This window comes from Schistocerca piceifrons, chromosome 4 (genome assembly GCF_021461385.2).
Source record: "Schistocerca piceifrons isolate TAMUIC-IGC-003096 chromosome 4, iqSchPice1.1, whole genome shotgun sequence".
In the NCBI taxonomy this organism is placed as follows: domain Eukaryota; kingdom Metazoa; phylum Arthropoda; class Insecta; order Orthoptera; family Acrididae; genus Schistocerca; species Schistocerca piceifrons.
In genome coordinates, this window is record NC_060141.1 from 154,054,876 (window position 1) to 154,069,841 (window position 14,966).

Here is a 14,966-nt window from a genome sequence, read left to right on the forward strand (position 1 = left end):
GTGTTAGCTTGTGGACAGACCTTTTGAACGTGTCAAGAGATAAACACGACTCGTTTCGCTTGTTACGGCGCAGTGCAAATTGGGCGCACTGGGGTCTCGGGGCGTCGAGTGCAATCTGGGCATCGCCGCTGGAGCACCTGACTGCTGACACAGCTGCGCCCGACCGTGTACTCCTAGCGGTGACGATTCCTGTGTCTCTCCCGACTGGCTACGCGGCACCAGCTCAGTTTTTCTAAACACACCCTCTTGACTCTTCAGCGATTTAACCAGCCTTGCTTTTTTCAAACGTCAGTGTGAAGCCAGCTGACTGTAAGTTGTGGGCGTGTTGAAACGTGGACTTCGTCTGGCATGCGAGTTCGGGATAACGAACTACCTTTAGAAACTCAGCACATAGACGTATTACAAAGGGGCAGGCATGTGGTTTTTGCATCTGAACCGTGCTGACATTCACCAGAAGTAACTTGGGTGGATCCGTGCGACCGCTACGGTCGCAGGTTCGAATCCTGCCTCGGGCATGGATGTGTGTGATGTCCTTAGGTTAGTTAGGTTTAAGTAGTTCTAAGTTCTAGGGGACTGATGACAACAGCAGTTGAGTCCCATAGTGCTCAGAGCCATTAACTTGGGTGGCCAACTCTGGGTGACCAAATGGTGATCTTAACTCCGCGCATATCGAATACGAGTGTTGTCTCTTAACCAGTACACCACCTTCTTCAATTATTTACCGAGAAATCGAGAAAGTGTAGAAAACTTAATAAAACAATGAGGTCTGCTCTAATGGACGTTTGTACTTCGTTTTTTGTGCCGTCTCGAGTCTTTTACGTACATTGTGGGGAAATGGACTCGTCAATCTTTCAATACAATTTTCAGTTTTGTGAATTGTGTCTGTGCATAAAAGAACAAGATACTACTCGAGCTACATGGCAGCTGCTTCCCTCTGAAGTGCCATCAGTGAAGCTACGGTTCGTACTAAAGTAAGGAAGATTACAGTTGAACGTGCCGTCGTCTACGAGATCATTAGAGACGGAGCGTAAGCTCAGAACGGGGAGGGACTTTATTTTTTATTTTGTTTGTTCTCCACTCTAAGGAGATCCAAAGAGTCGCGGTTCTATTCAGTCGAGTACCAGACAGGCTGACTGTGGTGCAGTTGGGTTCCCAATTCGTAATAATTAAGAGGGGCTTTCCAGTTTCGTCTTACAACCAAGGAAATCCTCCCAAAATCCTTAGCCGAAACCGGGGATTAGAACCGTATCACTTATCTCTAGAACATCTTATTCCTTTGAGGACGTTGTCCCAGCCAAAAATTAAAGTGTTTCAGGGGGAGCGATGGGGCCCTTTCACCTTTCAAAGGAACAATCTGGACATTTACCCGCGAGTAAGAGTCCCATCCAGCAAAGCGTTTGGGCCGAGAGGGACTCAGTCTACTCGAACTTTTTAATGTGATGAACGCGCAGTCAAAGAACATTGTTCATAGTACAAAAGAGGGACACTGTAGCGATCTGAAATGATATTATACGATGATCCGAACGCTGATTTACGGGAAGCAGTTGTGGTTTGATGTAATGTTTACCATCTCCATCCTGCGGCATTACAACAGAATACAATCACAGTCTAGAATAACAACGAACGTGGAGCGCTGAAAATACATAGAGTTCATTCTACAGTATAACGGAGGAGGCTATATTTTTTAAGTTTCGAAAGGATCCCACTGGCGTTCTCGCGGACTTTTCCGAATTCTAAACTCACCAGTCAGTTTCCGTTATCCCTCTTCTCTCCGCTTCAACCATTCTGCCAGAAGAAGGAGCCAGTGGCTCCTAAAGCTTACACATTTCTTTAGCGTTGTTATATGTTCTCTCCAGCTGCCGCTTGGTGAGTGGATTCTCTATCTATCCAATTACATTATATTTTCAAAATACGCTGTGACACTCGCTATAAACGGTTGTCGTTTAAGAGGATTTGCTGAGAACGCAGCGCTTGATGTGTCGTGTTGTTGCTGCTTAGTGTCAGGATATTGCCTTCTCGTGAACAATAAAAAACACCAAAGCAGAAAGAGCTCTCGTCAAGTGTTTACAATTACGCCTTTTACCACTGACATTCGCGACACGCGTGGCGAGTGAGGCAGTTCAAGGTACACTTATGGTAATGCGGAAGCGGGAGTGAAATACGACGACGTGCGGCTCTACGGCGACTACACGCTGCTGAGATGATTAGCTTGCGTTAGAGCGGCACGCGCGGACACGCGGCCGCACTCTGCTCGCAACAGCGCCGCGAGCAAAAAGAGCTCCAGCCGAGTGGGAAGCGGCGCGAGCGGCCTCCGAGGACGCAGCGGCCGGCATCTCCGCCCAGCCCCGGGCCCCGCTCTCTGATTTCGCAGAGCGTGTAGCGGGCGCCGCGACAAGTCCGCGGCCCACGCCCCGGTCGCAAATAACCGCACCGCCACTCCGTACTGCGCCAGCCGACAACGCGCTAGCAATTATCCTCCTTGACGCGCTTCGTCTGCCGCTCGCCAGCGTATGTGGCCGGTATTTACCAGAACGGGCTCGTCGACTAGTCTCGCTTCATCAAAATTCTTCTTTTGCCTTTGCCCTGCAACCACCCAGGATCGGTATGATTACTATGGATTTTGCATGCGTGGGCTGCTGCCCTTCGTGTCGCCATCCGCCCCCTCCCGCCTCTCGGGATTGAATGTGTATACCCCAAGTGTCTGTCGCTGGTGTTATCCGTGGGAAAGAGTGCGAACGGTTTCCAAATGTTTGCTAGTCGTGAGACTGGACCTGAGTGTCAGCCCGGTATTCACCACGTCGGATTTGGTAAACGGCCTAAAACCCACATGCATGCATTCATAACATTTGGCAAGAATCCGAAGGTTCTTTTGCCAGATTCATTCTTGCCAAATGTTAAAGAAACGTTAGGCATGAGGTATTTGGAACCATCCCGGAGTCTAATACATTTTCTCACTGGTCATGGGCCCTACCCGACATATGTCGGTTTGGGAAAAGGGCTACACCTGAGTGTGACTGTGGCGCTTTGGAGGGTACTCCCGACATTGTGGTTTACGAGTGCCCCGTTTCGATGATGTAGCAGCTACATTAAGACAACAACTTCCAAACAACAACACATACGACTTATTAAGACACGAAGAGACTTTCGGAACTCTGAACAACTTGGCAAACGAGGTAACACGAAAAGTTCTGACTGCATACCTGAGGCACTTTCGCGACTAGAACCAATCACTGAACGTGTCCTAGTACCCTAATCCTGTACCGCCTGTGCGTGGACAGGTCGACTTTTAGTTGGAATCCGCCACGTGCAGGGCTACGGGGTCTGGGGTACACCTATTCTCGACTTAGACAGCACCGGATTTGACGTAGGTTAGTTAGTAGTTAGTAGCAATAGAAGTAGATACTAACTTAGGAATCTGTATCGACAAACAATTTTGGACTGCCCAGTGTCAGGGGCACGCTCATCGGGATTAGTTCGATGAGTAAGACCTTGAAGTAGGTTTATATCTAGGCTAACACACCTGTCACGCTGCAGGCAGTTAGGAATTAACAAGTAGGTAGGAAAACTAACAACTAGGTAGTAGTGTATAGATTAACAATCGTAATCTGCCTATTAAAATGAACTGTGTCATTCTGTCTGTAGGTCACAAATTAATTGTAACATTATAATAACTGTAATAGCTGCTGATAACAAACAATATTGTATTAACTTCAAGACCCAGTAATCACTAAGGTGGTGGGTTAATTTGTATGACTATTATTGTCATTGGGATAAAGATTAAAAAAAAAAACACATACAGGGTGACAGTCACTCCGCCCTTTGTCGTTGCGCTGGGCGGATTCGATCCGAGACCGGCGCACTTCCCCGTCGCAAAAGCGGAATTTTACACACGCAAGCCTGCCGGCGTGGCTGAGCGGTTCTAGGCGTTACAATCTGGAACCGCGCGACCGCTACGGTCGCAGGTTCGAATCCTGCCTCGGGCACGGATGTGTGTGATGTCCTTAGGTTGGTTGGCTTTAAGTAGTTCTAAGTTCTAGGGGACTGATGACCTCAGATGTTAAGTGCCACAGTGCTCAGAGTCATTTGAGCCATTACACACGCAAGGTTATCCAGGCGCGTCATCAAAGCGAACGGAGGTGGGAGCGTTATGGTCGGGGGAATGTTTTCTTGGCATTCTGGAGGACAAAAGGGATCAACACAACTACGCACGTATACTTGTAGACCACGTCCATCCCTACATCCAGTTCGTTTTTACTAAGCACGATGGCATACACCAGCAGGACAATGAAATGTGTCACTGCCCGCAGTGTACGTGCGTGATTGGAAGAGATGCAGGATGAGTTTGTCGTACTGCCCTGGCCACCAAACCCCGGATTTAAATCTACCCAGCATCTGCGGGACCACCTCGATCGGGCCGTTGTCGCCTTCGATCCTCAGCCGAGGAACCCGGCGCGGCAGACCACGGTAAAGAAGTTGGCATCCATATCCCTGTCGGTATCTTCCAGAACCTCATTCACTCTGTTCCTTCACGTCGCATCGCGGTCCGAATCGCACAAGCTTGTTTTCAGACTTTCGACAGGTGGTCACGTTAATGTAACAGGACAGTGTATAATGAAATTCACTGAAATGAAGTAAATAGGTAGATTCGGATAAAATAATCGACGATATGAGGATATGAAAAAATATCACTTAAAACCGCTCAGAAGAGTTAAATCTGTAGTGTAATGAATATTATTAAAGTAATAATGTTTAAAGTAACCCGGTGATCACCAATTATTGCGTGAAGCTCCATAGCAGACCCGTCTGAAGAAAAACCTATGAATATCGGTTGCTGGCACAGGTGTTTGATGTACTAGTACATAGCTAGTTCAGTTCCAATATGAGTGTCGTTAATGAATGACATATGCAGTGTTTTGGTGTTTCTGCGTTAATGTGAGAACTGTGTGCACCGAGATAACATAGAACAAATACCGAAGAAAATGTTTGCTTAGCAAATGCAAAACACCATGTTATTGCAGCTCACAAGCTATGCAACCAAAACAAATGAGAAGACTAAAAACCAGAGGAACTTGGAATTCCAGGACAAGCATGCCTCACAATACTAACAGACCTAATATTTTCAACTTTCGTTGTTTTTGTGCAAATATTAATATTTTCAGATATGTAATAAAAGTTACTACCCAGAAAAGATGGCACGGGTTTTCTAAAACATGTTTCGGCAAAGAAATTAAGGATAATTTATGTTTTGCAAAACCGTATAGAACCTAGTCGTGCCGCATGTGGTAGCCGCGCGATCTGAGGCGCCCTCCACGGTTCGCGCGGCTACCCCCCGTCGGAGGTTCGAGCCCTCCGTCGGGGATGGGTGTGTGTGTGTGTGTGTTGTCCTTAGCGTAAGTTAGTTTTAGGTAGTTTTAGTTAGTTTAATTAGTGTGTAAGCCTAGGGACCGATAACCTCAGCAGTTTGGTCCCATAGAACCTTACCACAAGTTTCCAAAATTCCTAGCCCTGTTAATAAAGAAATATGCTAAATAAAAGTACAGCCGTAAATGCTGCCTTATGAAACAAAGTGTCTTTAATAGCTGCGAAAGTTTAAATCTGACGTCAGTTGCTATATCTAATAAGTAAGGACAAGACACAATGTCAGACTTTAAGGCCGAAAGTCTTCGGGTTTCCTGACGTTCTACCTGCCGCAGATTTTGCCGTTCAATTGTTCTATGCGCTAAATTTCTTACAGCAGTTCATTACACCGAGCATGCAAAACTGAAGCCAACCTAGGTAGTTTCACTTGATCTGACGATTTCTTGTTTCAGTCCTTAATTCTGCGCGTCTGTTACTCTCGGTAATAATCAGGATGGGAGGCGCATCATATGTAACACATTGTAAAATTAGATCACTAATCACAAAACGGTAAATGGAAGGATACAGCTAAAAGAAAAAGTCTTCTTATTCTTGTACTTTGTGTTAATCCCATCTAGCATTGTGTCCGCTGTACTCAGGATTTGATACCTTTATTTAACTTTGTGGCCAGATGGTCTTCCTGTAGCTGTAGCTATCAGTTTCTTAAGGGAGGGAAATATGTCAATTGTGCACACTTTGTTCTGTGTGTGGCCGCATTTTGATTGCTTTTGTAGGACTGTCATATCTTCTAAGGCGGATATTGGGCACCGGACAGCATTTACCTGAACGAGCGTGGAAAACCACTTAAAAACCCACACTTAGGCAAGCCAGTGCACCAGCCATGGTCGTTAATCCACGACGCGAATTCGATATTGATGTGGCTGATCTTCCACTCCCGTAAGATAGTGTGCTGCGCATTTCACTGTACGAGCGGGTTAAATGAGAAACATCTTCAGTTGCGTAAAACTATAAAATACGGACCGTTGTTGTGAGCATCTAGAATTATGATAGGACGGTTAAATAAAAATATAAAAATTAACAAATTTACTGTAGCAAATACTAATCTGGACAGATTGAATGTAGTTGGATTTATCTGTCTTTTACTTTTTAGTGACTATTCGTCGTATAGTCTTGATCGAGATTAACTCCTTTTCCGCAGCAAAACTGCTGTCTGGAACGACGTAGATCGCTTCGCCGAGCACTCTGCTATCTCTATAAAAGCTGGTCAGCATTAAAGAAGCAATAAAATGTCTGTGGCGAATTATGCACAACTCGTAGGTTAACTTCTCCCGAAAACATCTTTGGGTCTGGTAAAACAGAAGATTATTTCTAATTCAAATGGTCATGAACGTTACGGTTTATGAAAGCAACATTTTACTTCTGTTCGTCCATAATGAAGCAACTCACTATTTTAAATCAGAACTACTATTAATTTTTGAACAAAGAAAGTATTTCTAAATTGTACTGTTAGCAAGCTTCATGTTAACCCAAGAATACTAGAGACAGCTCAAGGGAAATTTAAAAGCCGTAAATGTAAGATCATAGATAAAAAAGGGAAACAGCTATAGTTGCGTCGAAACTATGTAACACCTAACTTACGATGTAATACCAGTAGTTGTGATTGGACAGTTAAATAAAGTATAGAAATTAAGAAATATAGATCTAAGTATTTCTAGATATAAAAATACGTAAACAATTATAAATTCTATTATGCTGAGCACAATATGATATAACGTGTTGTTAATAGTGTCTGCCAATATTCGAAAATAGATCGTAGGCCTATTCTGACTATCTCGACCTGGGTTTACAGTCCATTTCGTCTTTAGCGAACAAAATCTCGACAAGAACTTTATTTAACTGGTCATGCCAGTGGATAAACGTTTATATAAAGCTTTTTGACATATTTGCCCATCTTCCATGATATGGGTTCGTGTCGATTTATTTGAGGCTTCATTTATTATTCTTTCCAGCACGAAATTGCCATGCGACAGTGCTGGCTGGAAATAAGTGTTATTTATTAATACTATCTTACTTTTCGAAAGAGTAAACCCTTTGTTGAGTAATATAAGAAAGATAGGGGGACATTATCCTGTAGCTTGATGTGCTAAGAAGCCTTATCTCTGGAACCGCAAGACCGCTACGGTCGCAGGTTCGAATCCTGCCTCGGGCATGGATGTTTGTGATGTCCTTAGGTTAGTTAGGTTTAACTAGTTCTAAGTTCTAGGGGACTAATGACCTCAGCAGTTGAGTCCCATAGTGCTCAGAGCCATTTGAACCATTTTGAAGCCTTATCTCGGTTTACAGATTCATCTTCAGGCAACAATTACTACTCTTTCAAAGGCAACATAATACTGGGAATCGAAAACTGCGGAAGAAACTTTTGTTTTGACAGTTAAATACCTGAAACAGAATACACCAAATGGAACACGTCATTACAAACGGAATGCAAACAAATCAGACTTGTGACCACAATGTGATGAAGATGTATCCATTCATCACTTTTTTTCTGAGACTGTTTCGTTGATGGATTGATCGCACACGTCATTTTGACAGTAATCCAGTAGAGATTGTGTGAAATACTCCCACTCGATGACACATACGCAGCGAAAACAGAACTTTCTTCTGACCCGTAATTCCTTTAGGGCCCACGCCAGATCTCTGGGTCTCAAATCATAAATATAAACATTTAATAATCCTCTGTATTATTCAGCATGCTTCCGGCATTCCTAACGAGAAACAGATTTAGTGTATTTCGGGCACATCCTGTTTCGTCATTATCAACTGTAACTGGGGCGTCTTTAACGATAGGAAGTACTGAAACATGCTGACTGTGACTTATTCCCTTTTAGATATCTTTTACCCGACAAACTGACTTCCGCAACATTACTTTCACCGTGTTTCCCCGAAAAGTCTGTATCTTGAAATAATTATTTTTCACAGTGTATTTTTAGCACATCGCAGCACAATTCTAGCATACAGGAAAGTGGAGTAGAGTTGTTTGAACAACTTAATTTTTATCAGTAACTAGTGCTAGTTTTAGAAAATACGTTTTCATTAAAATAACTCTATTGTGCAATAATCAAGAATAATTGCATTATTCTGATGTATAGTTTTGCGGAATCTGTTCATAATTTTCAGATTTTGTAGTGTTAGTTTGACGGAACTGTACTGGATAGTGCTGTTCACGGTTTTCTTTCTTTTTTTTATGATACCCTTTGAAATTAATATAAAATGGATTGATGTCGTACTTTAAATATACAATCCCACAGTTGATCTTCTGCAATACTACTGACGGCGCTAATTAAAAAGAACATAAACGACAGTAAAAGCAATGTGATACTTTCTGAACGGAACAGTTTCATATTTACGCATTTCCTTATGAAGAAAAAGTACCGCAGTTTCATTTTGGAATTAACTGTGTTTTCGTGCGAGTAAAACGTACTGACTGAGAAAAAAACTAAATATTCAGAATAAAATAAAAAATGGTCGAGATACTTGTTTTGGAAAACAGTAACGTAAATTTGGAAGACAAAGTCGGAAAATCATTTACAGCCTGTGTGCAGTCACTGCTTAAGATAGTGGATTTTGTGAACGGATCGTGTGAGCATTATGCACAAACGTTCACTGCTTTATCATTTGCGTTATAACAAGATGAATAAAGCAATCTAGACTTGCAGAAATACGGAAAGTAGTAAATGGGTTAACCTATGATGAGTAACATTACGAGGAATCAGAAAACTTTGGAAAAATAGTGGCAGGGAACATGTCAGTTAAGTGGCATAACATTCTTCTGGCCTGGTAAATAAGCTCATGTGTTTCGGTAGAATTAGAGCAATTTGCTACTAAAGCGAATATTTAATATTTGGTAAAGGAATTTCATTCTCCATTTAATATTTGCGTCTCACTGATCACATATTGCAGTCGTTTTTTCATCTCTAGCATAGTAATGTAGCTGTGACGGTAAAAAATCTCGAAACTCGATAATATTTTGGTTGATGGTGTTAGAGGAATAATGACGAGAATTTTGAAGCGAACCTTCTTATGCACTCTGGAGCGTTGGAATGAGAGGTCGCTTTTATCGGCAGCGGACTTTCGCCGGAGATCGTGCCGGCTTTCCTTTTTGGATTGCGGCTCTTGTGTTCCCCGTATGGGCCTGGTTGAGAAAGAGGTTATGAACAATCTGACGTCAGGCGCCGGACTTGTGTGATGGGGAGGGCGCGGTGTTCTCGCGCGTAGGGTTTGATAAGAGGCGGCCTGTTTTCTGACCCGAGGTTCGAGATCTACCACGAACCGGCCTCCCACAAAGACGGGAAAAATCACGTTCCAATCCCACTAACCTAACCGGTCGACCATGGGATTCTAGTTACAGCACCTCCGAAAGTTCACGTTTCCGTATATACTTGTGGTCTCTAAGTTTCCATCGAGTTACCTGAATTCCATCACATGATCTGTTTTTTATAAACGTAATTGTAATGTGCTTGTATCTGTATAGCAGGAAATATACCTTGAGTGTCAGTGTTAGTGCTTCTTGCATATAAAATTATTGCCTTAATTTTTTTTACACCGTTAAAATTTTCAATGTTCCCTGCAATAATTTCAGAATATCTGAATTCCTTACTCTTCTTGAGCAGCAAGAACTTTCATTCCTATTGCAGTCTCCAGTTCAGTTTTGATTAATTCTTTTGGCCGTCCTAATATGAGTTGAATTTCGAAAGAAGAGTCGTGCTTTTGTAGCCTACTTAACTTTATTTGTATGAATCCGTGAACAAAAGCGTATGGTAGCTTGCAGATCAGACACGTACCAATACAAGAAAATGTAAATTCGATGCCATTTTCATAGGCTACAGAATTTTTTCCTAGTTTATTTACAATTCGCCATAGAACATTTATTTGGGTTTTGCGTTGATTAACACTTTAACAGTAAAGCGTGATCATTGAAAAATACTCTTGTTTATTCAGTGCTATTATTAATAATACATATGCAGTAATTTATAAATCATCATTAGCATCATAACGCGATGACGTTGTTCTACATTGTAAAACGATTTAGTCTGATTAATGAGGCGTTACATGTGACAACGGAACTCCATTGACTCTCCGCAGTATATCTGGGCACAGTTGCAAACAGACTTCAGGACAAAGACGAGTTTCTGGCAGGCGGGAAATCCCGCCTTCCTCAAACTACCTGCAACTAACGGGATCCTATAGACTAGTGTTCACAGACTGCCACATGTGAAACAACGTCTTTGTACGTGGAGATTGCCTCTCTCGTCTGAGCACATACAGTCTCTAAAGGCCTCGACATCGATAAGACATTAAAATCCAACCAACTTTCTATAGTAGACAATAGTAATGTATATGAGAACGGTGGCTTTCTCGGCTAATCTCATTGGTGGAGCCTCTAATAATCCGAGAAGATTTCGACCACAGAAACGTATTTTCGCGAGTTGGCTGAGGTTTCACTCCAATCTCTAAACATCAACGGAAGTAATACATTTCTATAAACAGAGGGAGCACCCTGTTCATTTCACGTCTGTCGCACAACTCTTCCGTAGACTACGTTCATAATTTTTGTACTGGAACTAACCATCGACAATACACACAGGTCTACAGTGACCACACATATGGCCCCCACTTTTAAGTCATCACAGCTCGCTCGCCGCCTCAAGTCATTGAATGACGGCGGCAACCCCGCTCGCATCTCGGCCAGTCATTAAATTATTTTGCGTGAGAGCCGACATGTGATTCGTTAATTCGCGCCGGGTCGCACAATAGAGGCAGGCCCAGCCATACTATAACTGTTCGTCACAAACCGACGCTAATGAGATTCTCTTTCTTTTTACAGATTCGGCAGGAGAAGCCGTACTACATAGCGGATCCCGAAGTCGATTCACTCGTAAGTATTCTTCTGATTTCATAATTCACTTAATGTTACCAGAATCTGGCTTCCCGCTATAAGACAAAGTCCAGATAATCCGGATTTCAGTAAATCCTGCTTATGCACTTCATGTACCTAGACGCTAAAAGGTAATTTCTCGGGATGAATAGTACCTTACTTCACTTTCTCTTGCTTGCACTGTTATTTCTAAACTATTTTTTGTGATTTCTTAAAATCAAGCAACTTCATTATTTCAGAGTTGAATGTGCTCCCGCGTTCTCTCTTTTCTTTGTTAGTCTGAGCATTTTGCAGTGTCTAAATCATTCCTTTTGCACACTATATTCCTAAAATAACTGAGCAAGCTGCCTTATAGTGCTACAAGGCATTTGGCAATTCAGTTTTTTGCATGTGTTACGGTGTGATGATGTAACCTTCGTAAAGATGATACTAGATACATCTGTAATGACTGGGCCCATTTCCCTCCTGGTACGTCTTCATGAGAGTGTGGCTGAGAAGTGAATAAAATAATTTATTAATGGAAACTGAGGTTCTTAATTCTATTGAACTGGAGTAATACCACAGAAATATACGTCACGCAACGAACATGTATGGGAATGATCGGTTCCGATCACCCGTTAGACGTGATCACATCTGATCGGTCGTGCCAGTTACATAACATTTCACTTGATTAGATCCCGTAATTTATTTTACCAAAGTGTTCATGTAGAGTACTGCGTGCAAGTCTGGCAATCGTTGCTAACCAGCCCTTGTTTTCGCACTGAATTTTCCACTCGATATTAAATCCGGTTTAAAAAAGGTAGAACAGGTCCAAGTTTATTTCATGCAGTTATATCTGCACCGTCAGTGAAATGAACACTTTTTTTGCTCCCATTGATTACTTCCGCAAAACCGAATTCGGTTAAGTACAATTTGGTTATGTTTTCGCTGTTCCATTATCTCACTGATGTTTCTAATCATTCGTCATCGTCTGTGACAAATGATCAGTCATTGTTTTCTATGCTCATCTAGGAGCTATTTTCCAACATAAGAATTGTAGCTCTATGTTATAGATTTGGTTTATTTGCGTCTTCCTTCGCTTTCTACATTTACTGTACGTTTTAGCTATGTTACCTGTTGTTCAGTTCACATATCTCTCTTATAGAATGAACTATTCTCAGTTTGTTTTTTTTTTATGAGTGCATAGTGCCGGCCGGAGTGGCCGTGCGGTTCTAGGCGCTGCAGTCTGGAACCGAGCGACCGCTACGGTCACAGGTTCGAATCCTGCCTCGGGCATGGATGTGTGTGATGTCCTTAGGTTAGTTAGGTTTAATTAGTTCTAAGTTCTAAGCGACTGATGACTTCAGAAGTTAAGTCGCATAGTGCTCAGAGCCATTTGAACCATTTTTTGAATGCATAGTACACGGGGATCAGAACGATGTTGTACGCTGAAGGGACGCCAGGAGACATACAGATCGAAACATCCTGCACAAAAATTATGGACATCATTGCATACAGTCTATACGAAGGGCAAGAATTAAATGAAAAAGCTGTAGCGCAAATTTAGCTACGCATATGAAACAAAAGTGGACGATGCTTATACGGATTTCTGTTGTACTTCTCCATTGTGCCTATCGGATTGTTTATGAATACAGAAACAGATTACTATGCGTTTTGTTTGGTTAATACTGTTCGACACTTTCTGGTTCACAACGTTTCTTAGCGGATTTATCGAGGGAGCGTTGACACAATGATAGGAAAAGAAACGCATATATATATATATAACTATTTTAATGAATAATAAATGAATAGAGAACGTTTCACGACAGTTGAATCAACATTCCTGATACAACTAGTGAAAATCGTTGTTTGTGTAACTGTAACTATATCTAAGAATGACTAACATGGATTTATTTCCAACTGAACCAAATACATATCTTAGCGCACTGCTAATGATATTTACATAAAAAAGTGATATGAAACAGGCGAAATCAAATCTTATGATGTCATACTGAACATCTGTTTCATATCGCGATTCAGTACAAACATTCGTAGCGACGTACATTTTGATGCGAAGTAACAGTGAACGACACAACTATAGAAACATGTGTTATCGTTAGTGTGTGTTCCTCGGATCTACGGTGTACCTGGATAGCTTCCTAGGAGCTCAAGCGCCATAAAACGCACTTTTATCATTCACTTAGCTGCTCCAGTCACGAACAATAGGAGCTTCGCTCTGATTGATTGACTCGTAAACTGGGGGAGAAGATAACACGGAAGATTTCCTCGTAATTGCGAATATTACATCGCCAGCGAGAGTGAACTGTCTATTGTAAGAACAGTTTTATGGAAATTTAAGTAGTTAATATTTCTGGCGGACCGCTCGTCTGCCACGTTTTATTAGAACTCCATCGGAAAAGTTGTAGCTGCCTCTGCGTGACATTTAATGCAGCGGCAGGGCAGTGTGGTGGGAAACGGTTGGACGGATGAGGGGGGAGGAGTAGGCGATGTAAAAGGTGGGGGTAAAGGGGTGAGGGCCGTCCCTCCACGTTAAATATGCTCATTAGACATAAATGGGCAGCGGGCCTTTGCCAAATGACGTCGCAGCAGCCGCAGCGCCGCGTGGCGGAAACGACGGAAACCTTTGCGGTCGCGAAGTTGGGATAAATACAACTGATCTCACTCGGAGTTCAGACAGCATAGAGATATAGCTTCTGTTTCCCACACAGCCTCGGTTTCCCACTGAATAAAAGCCAAATCACAGTCGAGGTCCATTATTCGCTTTCTTGTTGCAGATATCTTGTCACGGTCAAAGAGGAGTAAATTTGTGAATGAAATACCAGGGAAAAGTTGTGTGAATCAGGAGTTTTTAAATCGTAACAGACTAATATGGAAAATAACACAACGTTTGTAAACAGTTATGGAAAATTACTCTTACCATTATTTTTTCCTGGCAGTAAGCATTTTTCTTCTGTTTTTCCTTTTAGAACGCGCAAGAAAATTGACCTCGTTTCATAAGCATTGTCTTTTCATTTTTAAAGAACGAAACAACACTAAGACTTCAATGCAGTGTAGTCATGTGATCTGTATCATGGTCGGTTGACGGTAATCCATTTGTCAAAAATTCTTATGTTCGATGGGGCCCTTTTGTCATGGATTACAAACTATATTTCCGCTTTATTATCTTTAATTTTACACAGAAAAAGTAACCATCGTTGATATATGTTGAAATGCTCACGACCTAAGGTTCACCCTTTCCTGTGTGATATATTACAGTTTTTATGGGACAAACTATTTTTGTCAGGTTGTGATTGATTGAAAGTTTGGACTCTTATATCAGCAAATATTCTTTATAGAAGTGGCTTCGTAATCGTTACAGTGCTTACAAAGTGTTGTAAAACAAGTTTTAATTTTTGGACGAGTTACTAAGAAAGTAAGATAATGTATCCAAGGAGTGAAATCAGACACAGTTGTGGGCTGTTAGTTTTGTAAGTCTACGGCAGTTTGCTTATGCCCTTATTCATAGGTATATTTTAATTGTTGTTGTTTATTGGCTTTCAAAATAATAATTTTTGATACAAGTATTCTTGTTTGTTTGCGTATTTAGCGTTCACAGAGTGCAGTCTTCACCCAGTATTGTTAATCTAGCAAAATTATGCATTTTATTTACTGTCTATTCTACCTTGTATACTCT

The 14,966-nt window shown here is 41.9% G+C and overlaps 1 protein-coding gene across 1 annotated transcript in view; it reads left to right on the forward strand.

Moving 5' to 3' along the window:
- LOC124795688 (homeobox protein homothorax) overlaps positions 1 to 14,966 on the forward strand; it is a 1,001,790-nt gene that overhangs the window by 117,646 nt on the left and 869,178 nt on the right. The window contains exon 4 of the mRNA XM_047259768.1: positions 11,243 to 11,293. Within this exon, the coding sequence (XP_047115724.1) occupies positions 11,243 to 11,293 (51 nt within the window). The remainder of the gene's footprint in view (positions 1 to 11,242; positions 11,294 to 14,966) is intronic.